At 44.2% G+C, this 20,317-nt stretch overlaps 1 protein-coding gene across 2 annotated transcripts in view; it reads left to right on the forward strand.

Moving 5' to 3' along the window:
• CTBP2 (C-terminal binding protein 2) overlaps positions 1 to 20,317 on the forward strand; it is a 286,749-nt gene that overhangs the window by 224,029 nt on the left and 42,403 nt on the right. For both annotated transcript variants that reach the window (XM_032115975.1, XM_032115973.1), the window contains one exon: positions 5,974 to 6,133. In XM_032115975.1, the coding sequence (XP_031971866.1) occupies positions 6,076 to 6,133 (58 nt within the window). In that variant the 5' untranslated portion in view covers positions 5,974 to 6,075. The remainder of the gene's footprint in view (positions 1 to 5,973; positions 6,134 to 20,317) is intronic.

Genomic DNA, 20,317 nt, shown 5'->3' on the forward strand with positions numbered 1-20,317 from the left:
CTGGACAAATAATTCTTCCTGCCACCCCCAGCAGCATCCAGGCATTCCCATGGAGAAGCCTTAATGCAGAACATCACCGAATGCTCCGTGGCAGCAGAATCATGATAATAACTGCTAAAAACATTAAACCTAATTAAAAATGGCTTCGTAGCAAGAGTCCTGCCCTCACTGTTTTGAGGGTGATGGTGGTCTGGGGGGGGATGCAGACTGCTGGGAGAGTGTTGAAGTTTAATCCCAGCTAGCAGCTCAGTCCCATGCAGTGGCTCCCTCCCTCCCAAGAGATGGGAGGCAGAGAATCAGAAGTATAAGAGTGAGAAAACTCGTGGGTTGTGATAAAGACACTTTAATAGGGAAAGCAAAAGCCCTGCATGCAAGCAAAGCAAAACAGGGAATTCACTCCCCACTTCCCATGGGAAGGCAGGCAGGAGTTCAGTCATGCCCAGGAAAGAAGGGCTGCATCATGCATAGCAGTGACTTGGGAAGACGAGCGCCAACACTCCAAACACGCCCCTCTTCCTTCCTCTTCCCCAGCTCTACATGCTGAGCATGACACCATGTGGTCTGGGATATCCCTGGGTTAGCTGGGATCAGCTGTCCTGGCTGTGATCCTTCCCACCTCCTTGCATCTCCCCAGGCTCCTCACTGGTGGGGCAGTACAAGATGCAGAGACCTTGACTCTCTGTAAACCCTGCTCAGCAAGAACAAAAACATCCCTGGATTATAAACCGTGTTGCCAGCACAAAGCCAAACCACCACCCCACACCAGCTACCATGAAGAAAATTAACTCTACCTCAGCCAAACCCAAGGTGTGATTTACAGCCAGGGTAGTTCTTCCAAAAAATGAGAAAAAGCCTTTTCCCCCCCCCTCCAGCATCCTATTTCACATGCAGTGGCTGAGCATGTTTAATGGAGCGGGAGAAGTCAAACCCTGGCCACACAGAAACTGTGATTCCTCTTCCCAAGTGGGGGGGTTTATATCTCTCAGGCATTATTTTTAAAAAAACCTATTTTGGGTAATGAAATTCTGTTTGTTCTCACTATTTGTATGAATGTTTAATCCATTTTCGGTTCCTACTGGGCTATTTGGTTTAATGGTGTCTTAACACTGTGAGTTTCCCGTGTGGTTTCATTGTGCTTTAAAAGACGATATCCAAAAAACCCATCCCCAGAAGGGCCGTGCTGTCTGTCCCTTCCCTTCCACGTGCTTCCCCCCTCCCCTGCAGTCTCCCAGAGAGAGGGAGGTGATGGGGCTGCGCAGGGCATCGCACTCACGGCTGTGCCGCCGGCGGCGGGAGGAGGGATGAGAGAGTGTTCTCCAAGTGTTCCTCCTGCATTGTGCCGTCTCCTTTGTCCGCTTCCCTCCCCTGTCATTATCTCTGCGTGTCTCCTGCTTGCTTTTCCCTTCGTTGCCTTTCTTACGCCGAACTCGGGTTCCCAGCCCTTCCTGCCCTGCCCACGGCAGCTGAAGCGCTGAGCAGGGGGAATGGCCGGAGCTCAGGACAGTGAACACCCAGGGGTGCTGCTGCAGGGCTGGAAGAGTTCACAGCTCTGAGGGTTGTTGTGGCATTCAAATCTCAGTTCAAGTGTGATCGAGCTTGGAAAAACTGGACCTTTGAGGATACAGGGAGAGCTGCCCAAGGCATCAGTGGATACGGGCTTCAACAATTCTGCTTGGGCATCCTGCTCTGCTTCCAGCTGAGAGGACTGATGTCCTGCAGTAATCATGAGTACAAAACCTTCTCCAGAAACCACTCTTTTCCCGAGAGCCTAGGAAATACCTGGCAGTACCATCAAAATATTTGGACTGGGTTTGCTGAAGCAAGGAATTGTACACGTGGAAACTCAGTATAGATGTGAGGAAAGAAGGGTGGAAATTTTCCTTTGCTGTTTGGAAGTGGGATCTTTTGCAGTTCGTGGAGCTGGTAGTTTTCTGTAGTAGAGAATCTCCATTTTGTTGCTGCCATATTTCATAGAGGGTAGAAAATGTAGTCAGTTGGTTTGTCACAGAACAGGGTGTATGGGACACCATCCTGCTTTCCCAAGGCTATGCACAGACAGGGAACGTGTGAGATGTTGTGTCTGGAGCACTGGAAAGGGCTTCTGTGAATCACCTGCCAGGTGCTGGATGGTTTGGTGGCAGTGCCTGTGATGGATGCTCTAACATGGATGTTCCCCACTGGCACAGGCTGCCCAGAGAAGCTGTGGATGCTCCATCCCTGGAAGTGTCCAAGGCCAGGTTGGATGGGGCTTGGAGCAGCCTGGGATAGTGGAAGGTGTCCCTGCCCATGGCAGGGGGTGGAACTGGATAGTCTTTAAGGTCCCTTCCAACCCAAACCAACCCTTCTGTGGTCCTGTGGTTGATGTGTGTGCTCCTGTCCTACCTCCATGTGCCATAAAAAGATGATAAAACAGTGCAAGTTGAGAGAGAGAGAGCTTAGAAGACAGGATGTTCTTCACAAATTCCCCTTTCTCTTACTTTTGTCTAACAGTGCATCTTATTTTGGAAAATCACCTTTATTTATTTTCGTTTTCCATCAAAAGTTGGGATAAAAAAAGCCCTAATACAGCTTTCTCTGCTCTCACTCATTTTCTGGCTCATGGATCTCTTTAACAGACAGTATTCAGAAGCTATTTAAATGTGTTACGTCAGGATTGGGGGTTTTTCCTAAAGTGTTTTATTTAAGTAAAGTCCTTCCTTAAATAAATAAATAGCTACTGGGCTATCATCGCGTCCAAGTGTTTTCAACAAAATTTACATTTTGAAAGACACTGTTGGAGGCTAACACGGCCATGCAATTACTGTATGTAAATCACTCCACTTGTTTCCTAATCTTGCTGAAGATGAAGTACAATTTTTGTGCATGTGCCTCTCCCTCTCAAATTTCCTTAGACAATGATGTTTTCTTGTCTTTTAATTGCTGACCATGATTTTTGTTCTGCCTAGCCTGATTGTATTTATTTTATTATGGGGGACATTTGGCCTTGTGATTGTTTTGAGATTGGGTTGGCCGTAGAAACCACTGGGGATAGATTAAAGTTGGGTGCACAACTAATTGCGTCCTCCATCCCACAAATGGAAGAACTGCTTTCTTAATTACAGCCTCATGCAAAGGCTGGGGAATATCCTCTTGTTTCTGTGCCTCACACATCTGCTTTTCTCCATTTTATCCATCCCTGCCAAATCCTGCTCAGCAGCTCCTGCCACATTTTTAATAAGTCTTCTGAGCTGGGCTTTTACTGCTGCTTGGTACCACCACGGACACCTGTCAGACAAAGATGGGGCAGTTCATGTCATTAGGAAGGAGCTCATTCATGGGCATTACATTAAGCTGCGTGGGACTCTGATGAGCAGTAATTTCTCTGATTGTTATTAGTTTCTTTTGTAGGAAGTTTTCCTCCAGGGAGTAATGCAGGGAATTGAGATGGCTGGGGAAAAAAAACTTTAATGGATGCATTTGTCCATCAGAAAATGCACTCTGTCAGAATTAAGTACACTTTTTAAATTGGTTTTGTTTGGGGAAGTCAAGGGGGAAAGAGTTGCAGCCCCAACATAATGAACCATTTGAATGTTTTCAGAACGAAATGGTAACTTTTTCTCTTCTGATGTGATTTTTTTTTTAATAACCTGGTATTTTTCCCTGCAAGTGGAATGGGATGTAAAAGAGGTAAAAAAATCATGTGTGTGCCTGTAAATGTTGATCATGGAAATGCCATTAGCTGCTCAGTTTTTAGCTACACTAACAGCTTAATTTTTGTTGCATGAAATATTTTGACCGTACCAAGCTTCTGCCTCCGGAATGGAAGTTTTCTGCGTCTTCTAGAATGTTGCATTAATTTTTAATATGAGTGGGAATCGTGCTCTGTAGCATCCCTATGTTTAAAAAAAATCAATTAATTATTGCTATAAATCTCAGCGATTATGCTGCAGTTGTGCTGCTGGGAAATTGGCCATTAACTACCAGGAAATCGCCGATCATCCCTTAGTTGGAATTCAGCTGTACCGACACGAGGCTTTTCCTTTTGGAAATTAACTATCAATGTGATGCATAATTGATAACCATTTATAATAATAACAGTAATCTCCATGAAATTGTCATCCCGGCGTGCGGTGGCTTTGTTAGAGCCTTTACCCCTCACGTGCTCAGCCTACTGCACTGGTTAACTGGGTTTTCTGGGAAGTTATTGGAGTGTTTTTAGGAGAGCCAGCACTGGTGCAGAGGAATAAAATGCAAAGTAGAAATGCCTGATTGGGCTACGTAAACCTGCAGAACCTGAAGTGCTCCAGAGGATGGGTTAAGTGTTGCTATTGCTGCTCTGCACAAGGGGAAGCAAAACTCCAGGTTACAAACATTGCCCAAGGTCAACTTCTGGACATCAACCTGGATTTTCTGGTGTGGTGTCTTCTCTTGTATCCTGCATTTTGTGAACTGGGCTTTTTTTGGTTTGTCACAAAAATTTTTTTTGCAAATGCTGCAGTGTGAAAATTCACCTGCTGGGGAGGAGCTGTTTGGGGGTCAGTTTGAACGAGTGGTGCCAAGTTTGTGGTTACTGCTGGCTTTTCAGAATTTATTCAATTTTTTAACCCTCTCTAGTGTATGTAGGCGGAGAGGTTGGGACTTTTCAGAGTTATACAGGTGGACACTCAGGAGAGGGTTTCTTGCTGTGCTTACAGTCATTCCTGCCTTCCTCTTCCCCTCTCTTTGAAAAGCCTCCGAAAATGTGGTGCTGTGCTTTGCTTCTAGAAATCACAGATTTACACTAATTCTGTTCTTTTAGTGCCTTTCAGTGGGTGGTGGATGGCTGGTGGGGAGCAAAGGCCTCCTCCTTGAGCAGGATCCCTCCTTGGGAAGGTTTGTAGCTGTTACCAGGGTCATCTGTCTTCACCTTAAAATACAAAAGAGGATATTGAATCAGCAGTCACATAAAATATTAGTGCCTGTTATGTTGGATTGTTGGAATTCAGCTGTCAGCATGAGGCCTCTTCCTCCATGTCTTGATTCATGAATACTGTTGTGGAACTTGCTTTGAAAAACTCACACCTGGGTTTTACATCAAAAAAATCAAACCTGGTGAAGTACCACAACAGCAGATTTAGAGGCTGCAGCTGAGCTGAGGCCAGAGTGCTCAGGGATTAAACAAACTTTTGGCTCTCTGTAGGAGCAAAACGCATCAGACCTGAGAGTCTCCATTAAGGGTCTTCCACTGTGCCACCAAAATGCAGAAAACCTTTAGCTGTTGTCTCTTTGGAGAGCATTTCTTGTCAAGCAGCCACAGACGTGGCTTCATGGATCATTTTATCTCACTGGCATTGAAAATGTGTGCACTAGAAAAGGCACCCGAAGTTTAATGCTGGCCCTTCAAGTATGAGGGCAAGGACAGACTGCAGTGACAGCTGGAATAAACATCAAGGTCTTCTTGCAAATTCAAGGTCCATTGATGACTTTTACAGGGCAAGGCTTAAATATGAAAGTGGTTTGTGTGTGAAAGTACTGGCAAAGCAAAACCTACTCTCCTTGTTTTATATACTCTCTAAGAATCTTTCAGCATATGTGAGCCTACAAAATAACCTAATGGATTTTATCTGCTAGGAATAGATTTTAAAGTGAGAAATAAAACTGGAAAGCCCATGCAGGGCTTTGGCAGTTCTTGTGTACGAGGCTGGTTTTTGGGATTGCAGGGAGGATAAAGAGACTGATTTGTGGTGCCAGATGTGTGACTGGTGGGATGCAAACTCACAGCTGTCCTTTCCAAAACCTGCTCTGCTGTTGGGCACAGGCAGATCTCACCTGGTGTGCTGGAAATCCCACACTGGTTTGAGCCGGAAGGGGCCTTCAAGCCCATCTCATTCCACCCCCTGCCATGGACAGGGACACTTTCCACTATCCCAGGTTGTCAGCCCCATCTACCCTGGCCTGGAGCACTTCCAGGATGAGAAGTCCACAAATCTTATGAATCCTCTCCTTTCTCTGCAGGATCCACAGTGGCGGTATGCACACCAATTCCTGTGAGTTCTCCTAAGTTCCTGGGGGACTGCTGTGCTTTTTGAGTCAGAAAGTTGCAAAATCCCATCAAGAATGGCACTTGTGGATAAACACAAAGTCAAGCGGCAGCGACTGGACAGAATTTGTGAAGGTAAGAGTGTGCTCTCATTTGTCTGACAGATGATTAGAGTAGAATATCTGATTTTTCCTTGTTTCTTTCAGTACTTAGGCATAAAGAGATCCAAAGCCAGGGCTGGATTCCTTGTCTTCTCTGTAGGCTCAAAATACATTCACACAGTTTTGGCTACTCACTTGGAAGTCATGTGTAGTAGTCCTGTGAATAAGACCAGGTCACCTCCTCGTATCCTAATTTCTACTAAAATGATTTGGTCGGTCCCAATTTAAAATACATTTACTATCATCCTGTAAGAAATTGATGGAAAATTTAAGAGGGGTTGTTCCAGTGGTTTTGAGCACATTGTTGTAACAGCTTTTCTTTGGTTGGTGTGTGGGGTCAGGCAGGTTTGCTGTAATTCTTCATTCATGGTGTGTTACAGTGTCACGGCACAGGTGACTGTTACCTTGTAGATCAATTTTCCAGCAGAAAAAGTTTTTAGGAAACATTTTCTATTGCAGCTCACATGGTGTAAGCTACTTGAAATAAGTGACGGCAAACAAGCTCTGACTTTTTGGTGTCCACTCCAATAATTCTCCAATGCTCGTGCAAGTTTTGCCATCAGCAACAAATGCAGAGCAGAGTGTTATTTTAGGAAGAATATCTTATGTCTCTTCAGGAGTTCCAGTGTTCAGTTGCTCTTAAGGAGATGGAAAGTGGCCTGCAGGGTAACAATTTGCAGTATTACTTGAATGCCAACAAGGTGAAATAGGATTTGGTGGTGGATGAAAGCACAGAGCTCACAGGGGAGTTGTGCTGCATCCATTTGAGCAAAATGTGTGGGGCTTTGTGGAGTTTCAGTGAGTGTGAAATGCTGATCAGCAGGACAAGGGTGGGTTTTGCCTTGACCGTTCTGTGTTATATATTGCTTACTCTCCACTGCTGCTGCTTTAAACTCATCATAAGTTACTTACCTCTATTAATTTTGCCCTGTTCATTTTGGAAAAGGGGAGACAAAGCAGAGGAGATGAGTTAGGAGGGAGTATCCAGGGTACGCTGCAGTATGGAGCTGCCTCCTTCTCCTACAGAATGTCATAAACACTCAGGTGTAGCACACTATCTCATCTTCAAAACTTACTTTGAACTTGACTTAAAAGAGTTCTATCAGCTGAGCCTGGATTTTCAAAAGCTGCCTTCCTGGTTTGATGTTTACCATCAGATCTAGTTGCTGAGTGTACAAGAAATTCAAAAGGATCGTACGACAAACCTGCTAACGGAGCTTTAGATGTGATTGAAGTTTAGATTCTTTTTCTCTGATATATGAGCTTTTTTCTTCTTTCTTGGTCAAAAGATCTTCTTTTCTAATCTGTAAATGTGCAGGAGACATAACTTTTTTAAGTATACTTTGTCATTTGCCGCTGGGTTTGTGATTTGATGGAAATGATGGGAGTCACCATTGCAAGACGCCGTTGTGTTGTATTTGTGAGCAGCAGACAAGGACTGAATGTGAGGAGCATTGTAAAAATTACCTTGAAAAATGCAAAAAGCTTCGGATCTGCCAAAATACTACATTTGTAGGACAGCTGAATACTCTACTGGCCTCTCTGATGGCTATTTTTTATTACAGGCTCCTAATCTTGGATTATAGCATAGAAGAGCACTGAAAGGGGCCATTGCAGCTGCTGTGAAAACACACTTTGAAAAAAAATGATCACTTTCCTCAGTTTTGTCATTAAAGGTATATGGAATAATCAGTGATGAGAAATTGGGGAACTAGCTCAGCAGATGGAGGAGAGGAGTCTTTGCTAACAGAATTGTGTTCACTGAGAGGAATCTATTGCTCCATCAACCTTAGGGCAATGTGGTCCAAAATAGTTGCTTTTAACGATTTCCTGTTCTGTGGAAGCACTTAAGGAGCTTTTCTCTTTAAATGTGAATGGGATACAAAGCTGCATTTACCTGATGAAAGACCAAATGTCTGGTAGCACAGAGGTGGATTTCTGTGCTTTTCCTGAAGTTGCATATACCATCCCTTTTACTATTCCCCACACAAACCCTTGCAGACTCTGCTAGGAATGGACTTTATTCCGTGCAGCAGGATGGTGGCAGGTCTGGAGGTGAAATATCCTCAGGCTACATGTCGTAATCACTGTCCAAACTGCCAGACAGATTCTTCTTCCTGCAGGCTTACTGAAACCATAACCAGACACATGTTGAGGGAAATGCCTTACAAACTGCTGGAGCATTAAAAGAGTTTATTAAGGAGTTGCAGTGTTTGTGTTACTCTGTTAAACGTGCATCTGGCGTGGAAAAATAATCTAAGCCATACAAGGAGGTGCTATTGTTTAAAAAGCCAGTTCACAGCCTTTACAGGCAGGTTTACGAGTCTTGCAAAGAGAGGAGCTATGCAGTCTCAGTGCATGGCTCAGCTTCACCAGTTCCTCTAGTTTTGGGGTTTAATATATATTTATGACATCTTTGTATGACAGCGTTACTTTTTGCTCTGAGCAGGCTGGTTTGAAGATGTGAGCTTTTTGACCAGGTCACAAATTCTGATCTGTAGAGGAGTATGGGTGAGATAAAGGTCCGGGCTTGAGGGGATAAAGGAATTTCAGGGCAGCAGCCTGCAGCAAAGACATTTTGAATAGTCTGTCAACAATTAAGTGGGTTGGTGATGCTCATCCAAATCAAGTGAAGTTGGACTGTGCTCAAAGTGGTCGTGGCTTACCCATTTCTTTCTCTTCTGGTTGTCCCAGAGACTTTGGGTGCCTCTTCTGTAATTGGATCCGTATGGGTGGAAGCATGGACCCATTGAATGGCTGGGGCTTTTGCAAATAATGTATACAGAGTGGTTTACATAGTTCCAGTTTGTGGAATTGTGTCTTATTCCATAGTGGGTCAAAGTATGCTTTAGAGGTGGAGCTGCTGGTGCTGTGTGGAGTCAGACTTGTCCAGCAGCCCCTCTTTTTGGTCCTGTTCCCATGAGCTTGTGATTTTGCCACATTTAAATTTTTTTTTGAGCTGAAATTTTCCATTCCACCATGGGGTTTTTACCTCGGGGTGTATGAAAAAAAAAGAACAAACCAGTAAAAATTGTGGAGCCACGTCCGAGTGGGAGATGGAGAGGGAGGGCTGTTGGCTTTGCTGTATGTGAAACAAAGCCGAGGCACAGTCCTGCAGCCATGGATGTGGAGCTGCCAGACCCGCCTGCTCTGCCTGGGATAAAAAGGGCCTGAATTTTGCAGCCAAGTTGCAGTGTGTAGGAGTGGGCTTTTTCCCAAATCTGGTGCAGTTTCCTTTCAAAGAAATGGCAGAAAAGCCCTCAGGGGAGAAGCTCCCTTGCCTTTCATTTAGGAAGCAACAACAGAGAGATTAGATGTAATTTTTTCTGTGCTACCTGTGGCAGAACAAGGTGTGTGACAGTGCCTCCAAGAAACCCCACACTCAGAAGAGCATGGCACTCCTGGTGCATGGTGTCCATCCCTCCCATGGGACTCCAGTGCTCGCACACGGCATTCCCAGGCAAGGAAATAACTTGCAGCATCATTTTTGCTGCTTGCTCAGCTGATCTTTATCCTGTGCTTCTGTCAATATGGTTAAACAAATATTAAACATCACCAGGAGCTAGGCAGGGAGTGAGGAGCAGCCCATCCGCAGTGCTGGCTGTGTCTGTGGGAGCAGGCAGAGGAGAAGGTGCTATGGTGCTGTGTCATTGCCTTGTTGAGTGTCAAAACCCATCAGGGACAAGGCAGCAGTGGTGGCACTTCCCAAATGCAGGACGGCAGCATCTTGTCTGTGTGTAGAACACGGGTTTCCCAACGCCGCTGAATTCCTCTGTGATGATCCCAAGTGCTGCCTGTGCTCCGGACCACTGCAGCCCCGCTAGCCTGTCTTCAACACCAGTGCCATGGAATGGGAATGCCTGGCTTTAGAGGTTACAGTTTGCACTAACATTTATGAGTCAGTAAAGCTTTCAGCACATGCCCCAAAAGTGGCAGCCCTGAGATGAGCAAGAAGCAAAGTGAAAAAATAATTGCAAGGCCAAGTGAGCCCAGACATTTTCTGACAGTTTTTGCTCCAGGATTTGTCATTATCTAGTGGGAAATCATGTCCTTACGTGTCAGTTTGTGCCACCAAAGTTGCCTGTACTTTGCAAAATAGAACTGTTTGCAGGGCAGACAAGCCATCCGTATTCTTTGTTTTCTTTCAGATCCTTTGATATGTCTGCTGGCTGATAAATGCCAGCACAGTCACATAATACTTTTCAGTGCTTAATGCATGAGTCCCTGGCTTTTTGACTTAACTGCCTTACATTCTGAGTGGCACCATGGTGTCCTCTTTGGCTGAGGCTTCTGTGGTGCTACCCATAATTCATACTTCCTGTGGGAATTCCTCATGTATTTACCTTCCAGCCACTGTGGTATCTGTGTGTGGCCTTGACTCTCCACAAATCCTTGTTTCTCAGTGGGAATGTGACCCCAGTGTGGTTAGAAGCCTCTTGGGTGGGTCTGAGTCCTTGATGCAATAATTTGTCTGCAGACCTTGAATAGGCACCTTCCCATGACACACTGTCCAGCTGGGATCATGGAATTACAGGGTGGGTGAAGGGGCTGCCCAGGGAGGTTTGGAGTCCCCATCCTTGGAGCTGTCCAAGGAAGGACTGGACGTGGCACTCAGGGCTCTGGGCTGGTGACAAGGTGGGCATCGGGTACAGCTCGGTCTAGCTGATGTCAGAGGTCTTTTCCAACCTAGGTGATAGTGTGAAATGGAGGAAGGAATTTGGGGTAGGAATGGATGTTTTCAACATCACGAAAGTTATCTCTGCCGTGGCTGCATGAGACTGGTTAATTCATTTCAAGGGTGGACAGAAATGTTGTGTTCTACTTTTCCCCCTGTGACAGAAGTCAATGCAGACCATGTCCAGTGATATTTGAGTAAATACACTATGTAATGGTAGGTACTCTGGTACCTACCTGGAGCTATGGCAGGGCTGCATTTTACCTCCTTATTTCAGTTTATCCTCCATAGAAGTGGACTTAATAATCACAATGTCAATTACTGCTTATTGTGCACTTTCTTATTGTTAAAAAAACCCACACTAACCTTCAATAAAAGCGCCCCTGAAGAATTGTGATGTTTCTGGCTTTTCAGGAGTATTTGAACAATGCGTCCCTGCGGTCTGGGCTCACACACCACTGACAGCAGACTGTGGAACAGGTTCTCATTCAATAACCACAGTCCATCCATGCTAAAAAATAGAGGAACCTTGCTCCTGGAACCAAAAGGGAAAATATACTTTAAAACTGCAATTCTGGAAAGTGGCTGCCTCCAATTCTTGCTGCTTTGTATAATGTAACAGTAGCCAAAATGAGTACATTTGATATTTGGGTGGAGATATTTTCTTCCATTCTTGCAAATTTGCACACCAAGTAGAATCTGATAATACTTATTTTACTGCTTAGAAATAGAATCATCTTATCTCAGGAAATCCTTATCACCACTAGGCATTTGATGAGAAACAATGAGTTAAAGATGATATCAGGCACGGAAGAAACCGCTTGTCCTGAGTAAAAGTGACTTATTTAGAATAAATGTAGACCTTTTGTATCTAGTGGATTTGAGTTTCTTTGTTCCATGAATATAAAACACAGTACGAGGATTTCCCCCCCATGAGAAAGCTTTTTGTACTTTTTTTTTCTTTTTTTAAGTTTCCACCTCAAAGCACATAAACTGTCAGGCTTTTAAGGAAGGGTTGCTTACCACATTTAGCCTAGAGAAAAAGCAGTGTTAGCTTCTCAGATCTTCTGCCATTGCACCCTGTGCTGATTTGTGCAAACTGAAGATCTGTCTGGCTGCTCCTGGTGTTTCGCTTTTCCAACGTTAAGTTCTATGGCCTTTATGAAGATTTCAGAAAATCACTTCTAATTCCTAGAAAAGCTGGATTACACCTCTTTTTACCAGTGAAAAAGTAGTGCTCTTAATTATCCCTTCTCTGATAGAGGCTTGGCAGGTTTGGGAATTACTTGTCATTAATAGGTTCTGTTAAAATTTTATGATTTTTTATTTTTTTAAATTGGACAGTATCATGTGGATGTAGAAAGTTCAAGCAGCCTCAGTGAGCTTACAGATATTATTCAAGCTTATTGACCTTACTCCATGAATTTCAACCCTTTTGCTGTGCTGAATCAAGAACTCTCTATGCTCGTAAGAGTCCTTCTTGTGCTTTGGGATGGAGCTTGTATCCAGGGGTGTGCTGTTCTCCTTGCATGGAGGCACAGGCTGCTCCAGTAGCTTCCAGTCCTGTGTGGATGTTTTTCCTGTGCATTCCCTCCTGTGACTTCCGTAGGGGAATGTGCATGACAAGATGTAGGACTCGAGCCAGATACAGAGCCAGCCTGACAAAATGCCCCAGGCATCCAGGAAAGAGTAAGACACATTTAGATAAGGTTGCAGACAAAAATTCCATTAATTTGGTGTGCATCATAGTAGATGTGTGGCTCAAGCTGTTGCAGGAGGGGGAGCTCCCCTTTCCCTGGACTGGAGGGCCGTATGCACCAAAATAGGAAAAAATTCTTCTGCTGTGTTCTCCTTGTGTTTAAACCCCCATTGATGGGAACTTAATACATGTCTCTTAATTCTGCCTTGTATTTTTCCATTTTCCCCTGCCTCCAGACAAGGTTCTGTGTAACACGGTTTACAACTTCATGTCATTAATTAAGAAACAATTACAGCTGATGACTTCAATACCATCAACTTAATTTTCATCCTTACCACATTTCCCGTTTAAATTAACTGGTTTAGGGATTAACATGTTGTCATCATATCTGGGTTTTTTTTCTTCTTACTCTAAATCCTCCCCCTCATTTAAAGATTACTCAGAAAAGTGGTAATATTCCCAGAATATTCACTGGGAAGGGGTTGTTGGAGCAGGGCCTCGGGGCAGCCCTGGCGCCTCTTCCCGAGCTCCGGAATGTGGGAGCGCTGCAGAAGCTGCCTCCAGCATCCAGGGGGTAGAAGTTGGCTGCTTCCAAATATGTGATGAGAAATGATCAGTCCTCGGGGGCACATGAGAACAGGATGGGTTTTCCTTCAAAATACCAGAAAAAAACTTCTATCTGACTCCCAAGTTACCCTATTTCAGGGACTGGTGCTGTTTGGATCTGGGCCAGTCTTTTCGAATTTATCCTGATTTCCTGAAAATTTATTGGTAAATATTTTGACAGGCGTAGGACATCTGGCTATACTAAAATAAAGCTGCAGGGAAACACATTACACAACTTTTCTTTTATATTTTTTGCTCTCCACAAACAGATGTAATGGATCGAAGTGCCGAAACAGTGAAGGTTTTCATTAGAGAGCTTTCTTCAAAGAGCAAGTTTTGAGTTGGTTTTGCATTTCTTAAAATTGCAGGACATTGATCATTTCTTAGTGACACTTTTATATAGCCCATTAGCTTAACAGTATTAATTTGGTTTTTCTTTTTTTTTTTTTTTATTATCTTTTTAATTTTTATTTAAAACAAAACACTCTCTGCTGCCATCTAGCACCTCAAAACTCAGGTTAAGTTCACAAAATAGCCTTAGTTATAGATTGACACCCACTTCAGAGGGAAAACTGTGTTGCTGCTGATGATGGTACAGATATTTGACTGACTCAACAAAGAGGGAACATATTAAGATACAGCTCACTTTTGATGATTTGCAATGCAACAGTACAAAAGACCAGTCTTTCAAAAAAGCAAGACATAAATGCTTTTTTAGCAAAAGTAATACTTCCTCCTGTTTGGTTTTGGTTTTTATCTGCGATGGGTGTGAAAAGGAAGTACATGTTTCAAACTCTTGGCATCATCAGGGGAAGTAAGGCACAGAGACACCCTGAGCCCGAGCCTGTTTATCACCCCAGGCCATGTCACGGTCTAGTAATTAATTATTTTTTATGCAAAGCCCAGGCATGCATGGCAGAGTTCAGATTTACAATATATATTCATTTAACAATGGATTTCTCTACTGCTTTCTGGGACAGACATAATTCCCATGCTTTTCATTACACATGCTGTTTAAATCTTGATCCTGAATTCTTATTAAAAATGATGAGATTTGACCTCAAAGTCTAATACCCAGTTTTGGAGACAAGGTGCTTGATGTGATTTCTGGAGGATTATTTTTAAGAGCATTCGTAGATTAGATCTTTGCGAATGGTTGAGGGATGTGCCCAATGAACCTTGTCTGCTGCTTTTCACCCACTGTTCAGCATCCAGATTGATTTTTATTCTGTAGTCCCTGAGACTGTGTAGCTGTGTGCTGTAGGGATACATCTGATATTTTTATTATCCCTTTGTTGATGCAGGAATGTGACAGTGCTGTTTCTGCCAGCTTTTATTGGAGTTTCCCCATACTTAAAGGCAAAATGGTTTCTGATTGAAGTTTGAAGAGCTTGTAAGGCTCATTCCAATGGCTCAAAGTGTGTTTTACAGCTGCACTTCTCTTTTTTAGCTGCAAGTGTGTTTTAGATGATTGCTGCCTTCCTGCATTTGTTACCTGCAGTTTGATTTTCTTCCTGGATGGCAAATCATGGAATGGTTTGAGTTAGAAGGGACCTTAAAGACCATCTTGTTCCACCCCCTGCCATGGGTAGGGACACCTTCCACTATCCCACGTTGCTCCAAGCCCTGTCCAACCTGGCCTTGGACACTTCCAGGGATGGGATATCTACAGTTTCTCAGGGCAACCTCCAAGGCTTTGCCATGGAGTATGATAACATGAGGTGATAAGTTACCACATGCTCGCTGGGGTGCTTCCGGCACCTACCTCATTCCCAAATAAGCAGAAGATAATTTGTAGAACCACAGAATGTCGTGAGCTGGAAGGGACCCACAGGAATCATTGAGTCCAACTCCTGGCCCTGCACAGACACCCCAGCAATCCCACCCTGTGCATCCCTGAGAGCAGTGTCCAAACACAGCCTTGGGGCCATGCCCATTCCCTGGGGAGCCTGTTCAGTGCCAAGCATCCTCTGGGGGAAGAACCTTCTCCTGATAGCCAACCTCACCCTGCCCCAACACAGCTCCAGCCATTCCCTCTCATCATAGGGAAGATTGGGGTAAGGCACCCATCTGTGAAAGGGGATATCCAGATGGAGAGTTGTTGTGTGGCAGTGACTGGAGATGTGGCTGGCTGGCCATGAGAGTGGGAAGGAGCATATCTCCTACATCCAACCCCTTCCAGCCAGAGGTTGGCACAAAACGGCGGCAGAGAGGCAGGTCCACAGGGATAAAGGGAAAGGTCGCTCATTTCTGTTCATGAAATGCTTCCATGCACCTTCTCAGCACGATGCTGGCTGGTGGGAGTGGAAAAGGTCTCACATCCTCTCTCCTCACACTGGCTTGTGGGGTTTTGGGGGGATCCCTGGGGAATGATTCAGAAGGGCACTGCAATACAGTGTCACCAGCTTGGAGAGGCGTCTGCTGGCTCTGGCATGGGAGGTTCTTTGCTGTGTGTTTGTTGGGGTCCCATACTGACCTTTTATTTTCTGTGTGCCTGGGCCCAGTTGTATGTCACTAATGGGAATGGTGGCTGAACCCAGTCGCTGGTCCCAGTTTGTGGGTCACATTTCAGGGCAGTGTGTGCTCCTTCATTCCTGGAGCCTGTCACGCCAATGGTTGTGGCACATTCTATCCCAGCGCTGAGGGATTGAGTTACAAACGGACATAAGCTTTTGGTTTTTTTGCTTTAAAGTCATCAAAATGCAGAGTTCCATGAGGCAATGATTGTTTAATAACCGGCTGATCTTAAGAGTGTTTTGTTGTAATGCACCAAGTTGGTGTTTGTGAGCGTTTTGTTGAAGTTACAAAGCATCGATGCTTTTGGTTTGGAAATTGGTAAAAGCATGTGGCAGGGCTTCAAGCGCTGAGTGCTTTCAGATGCTGTGCTGCTCCTTTGATTATTGAAAATTATTCCAGCACAATCCTGCTAATTTTCTCTTTGTGCTCCCTTAATTTCAGGAGACTGTTAAAAAGTCCATCTAGGCAGAGTGCTTATTGCCACTGTGAGGGAGATTTTGCAGAGCCAAATTTTAGCAAATGCAGTAGTTTCAAAGGATTTGGAACATTTTCTTGCTGCTTTTCCTCTCCCTTTTTTTATTTAATTTTTTTTCTTTTCAATTTGTGTGCGTTTGTGTATGTGTGTGTGTGCATTCCTCACACTGCATCCCATTCCTTTTCTTCTCCACAGCATCCATGGCACACCACAGTACAGAGTAAGCTCATTTCTGCTTCCTTGGCATCCTGCAAGCTGAACATGGGCGGAGGATGTTCGGGAGAGGCTTTCTGAGCTTTGGGGGTCATTAAGCACAATCACACGCAGTCCTTGAAAGCCCAGGCAGGGAGGGCAGGAGCATTTATCCTCCCAGTAGCTTTGTACCTTGTCACCTGAAAACATATGACAAACACTGATTAATCTTAACACCATCCCAGTGTGAGAGGTGTATATTATTATATCCCTCTTGATGGAAGGGGAATCGGCAAGTAAGAAATTAAGCAATTTACTTTCTGACAGTGGCAGAGCGAGGTATAAAGGCTGGGTGTCCTGATACCTGCTCTCTCCATTAACAAGAGATGTATTTGTTCTCCAGAGGATTTTTCACTACCAGGGGTAGGATTCCTTTGCCTTTGAAAGAGAAATAGCCTTTCCCACACTGCTGCATCTTACAGGTTTTGCCAGAAATTACATTTGGCATGTTGTTTCTGTTCCACTCTCTCCCGGAAGAAAATAATTGGGGGGAAAACATCAACATCGTAATCTACATTAAAAATATTTTTCCCCAATATAAACAGGATTTAAGTTTATAGTTGAAATATATTTTACAATAATAAGAAGCAGAACTAATCCAAATCTGTATTATTTTGCTGCACAGAATAATTTTTCCTGCAACTTGCTTTCAGAATAGGTAATGAAATGTTTTATATCAATATGAATGAAATTTTGCAGCCAACCTCTCCTGAGTCAGTGCTACGAACTCCAAAAAATGTTGTTTACACAGTTGTGTTGCAGATTTAGTATCCTGATTTCCTACCCTGGGTTTTATGTGTAAAACCCTCTCCTCATGGGAAGAGAACAGCACTTTCTAGCATTGCTTATTTCACATCCACTGCAAGAGGGTTCCAGGCTCACATTTCTTGCCTTTTGAATGCAGTGTCTAAACAATGGGCCCACCTTTCTTGTACTCTGTCATCACCTTTTTTTCAGAGCAGACTTCTGTGGTCATTGTATTGTAACCAAATATTGTGGCAAAATTTACCATGTATGAGATCAATGCTAAACTGAGAATCAGGATATTAAGTCAAAACTCTGCATTTTCCACATGATCTGAAACACCAGAGCATTTACTCTCTTGATCAGTTTTTTTTTTTTTTCTGTGTGTGGTGTTTTTCTCCTTTCCCAAAATACTGCTAGAATTAAAAGATAAAGGGAGAATAAATTTTCTGCCTGTTCCACAGTCCTTGTCTCCCCCTCATGTTGAGGGTGTGGGTGCCGGTGCCTCCGGCACTCCTGAGAAACACCAGTGCCATCAGTTACATCAGCTTGGGCCCCAGGGCCTCTGTATCTTCTCCTGGCCGTCCTGCTTGGGTCTGGATGCAGAAATAGGAAGAGAATAATTTCATAGAATTTCATAGAATCATAAAATGGTTTGGGTTGGAAGGGACCTTAAGGACCATTTAGTTCCATCCCCTGCTGTGGACACCTCCCACTATCCCAGGTTGCTCCAAGTGCCATCCAACCTGGCCTTGGCTGCCCCATCATCCCTTCCAGTGACAGGGCAGCCATAGCTTCTCTGGGCACCCCATGCCAGGGCCTCACCACTCTTACAGGGAAGAATTCTTTCCCAATATCCCATCTAACCCTGCCCTCTGGCAGTGGGAAGCCATTCCCCAGTGTCCTATCAGTGCATACCCTTCTAAAAAGTCCTTCTCCAGCTCTCTCAGAGGACCTCAAGGTACTGAAAGGCTGTGATAAGATCATCCCAAAGTTTCTGCAGGGTGAACAATCTCAATTCTCTCAGCATTTCCCCATAACAGAGGTGCTTCAGCGCTCTGATCATCTCTGTGGCCTCCTCTGGACTCGCTCCAACAGCTCTGTGTCCTCCTTATGTTTCTGTCCTCAGAGCTGGATGCAGCACTGCAGGTGGGGGTCTCACCAGTGGAGTAGAGGGAGACAATCACCTCACTTGCCCTGCTGCCCACACTGCTTGAATTTGCAAAGGGGCTGCTTTTAAGATTGCCAAAAAGAGAAAAAGAGAAGACCCTTCCTGCCCATCCATAAATATTTCATTCTGATCATTTCTTATTCATTTCTTGGTTCACTGGGGGTGTAACATTTCCTTTGCTGCCATGGTGGCACAGGAGGCAGCCCAGTTCCATGGCTCCTGGCCACGTCTTCCCCACTGGATACAGCTCTTGGTCAAGAAAAACCAGGACCACCAGAGCCGTCCAAAGAGGACATGGGGCCCTTGGCTGCAGGGAATGTGCAAATCCTGCAGCCCCAGATCCTGCAGGCATTTGCTTCTGCTTGGCTTGGAGCACGGGAATAATAGGTTTGTTCCATTGAGGCCAGCACTTAGGGGATAAACCATCCATATGCATGAGTGTTCCAGTGGCAAGTCCCCAGTTAGGGTTTCCTGGCCCTTGTGAAGAGTTGGAAGAAGAGCACATCTCCCGCCCAAGGGCTGCAAGGCTGCAGGGGCAGGCTGGTGCCAGGGTGGTTTTTAGAGCCCAGATGAGCTCCTGTGCATGGGATGGAGGGAGTTTGGAGGTGGCTCTCTGGGTGCTGCTGTCACCCATGCGTGCGCTGGGCAGGGCACGGCCACCAGTCACAGATGTGTTGGTTTGGGCGAGGTTTCTATTGTGTGTCTGTCCTGCGACCCAAGGGCTTGTTAAAGCCTTTGGCTTTTTCAGAGGTAGTGAATGCTCCAAGCTCCCTTCTGACTTCCCTTGCAGTTGTTGAAAATCAGCATTTTTGAAATTTCATTTCTCTGTGGCGTGATTTTTTGCATTGTCAACCAGGGCTTTAAATGGTGACTGTTCTTTAGTAATTTCTTTTAAGACAATGGTGGAAGATGCCCTCGATCTACAGACCAGGATTTTATTATTTTGTCATATACATTTTTGGTAGATTTCTTCTGCTGTTTCAGAACAAACAAATGGCACCAATCTCACTGCATCCAGTTGGGAATGCATTTTATTCTTTAGCAAAATGTTGTTGTAATAAAACGTTTTTGTTGGTTAAAATATTCTCTGCTTTATTTGTAAGCCACAAATGTGTCTTCCCATCTTGACTCTCACAAAAGAAGAAATTTTCCAGTGTGCCTGAAGTTTGTTAGTTAATTCAGTACAATGCCAATCAGATATTCTCTGAGAATTGCATAAATAATCGTTTGGGGCCCACGTTTTGCGTGTCTGTGTAATATCCAGCATAATTTTCAAGATCCTCATTCTTGAGGGTGGAATTGGAGGAGAGAATGTTTGAAGAGGATTTGTAATATTTACTGCAATAAAGAAATTTAGGGATTACTCAAAGATCCTGTCAGTATTTGGGTCAGAAATATAGCCCAGAGGTATTAGGATGATAGGCAAGTATAAGCATTAGACTGTATTAGTGATTTAGCTATCATAATAGCACAATAGTCCATCATGTGATGGCTTGTGCACTAAACATTTATTGTGGATTAGCCAGGAAAAATGCTCAAGCTGTCTTGCAAAGAGACCAGGGACGGTGACTGTTCCTCCTTTCAGCGGGTCTGTCTTGGAAGGGGGTATACTGGAGGGCAAGAAATCTGTGATTGTAGCAGAGAAAGGCAAAATTGTTTCCGTCTGAATTTTTAAATTCAAAAAATAAAATGTTGCCTTTGTAGCAGTGGTCAGCAAAATAAGGAACAGTTGAGCTATTCTTCTTTGAAAAGGAATATTTGAGCATGAGCAGCCTGTCATAATTTAGATTACGTGTTTTGGGGAGCCATTTTAATATCCCCTCTGAAAACAATGACTCTATATGTAAATTTTTATTACATTCCCAAATAACAATTTTCTGTGCTGTGATTCCATCTAAATCCCTTTGCCTACTCTAAGTGTAAAAAAAGCTTAATCCATATGAATGTTGAAATACTGCTCAGTATAAATTGAGTTTTGTGTGATGTTTCTGAGTGTTTTCCTATTTCATAAACATGTAC

The sequence above is a fragment of the Corvus moneduloides genome, chromosome 8, assembly GCF_009650955.1.
Source record: "Corvus moneduloides isolate bCorMon1 chromosome 8, bCorMon1.pri, whole genome shotgun sequence".
Lineage (NCBI taxonomy): Eukaryota > Metazoa > Chordata > Aves > Passeriformes > Corvidae > Corvus > Corvus moneduloides.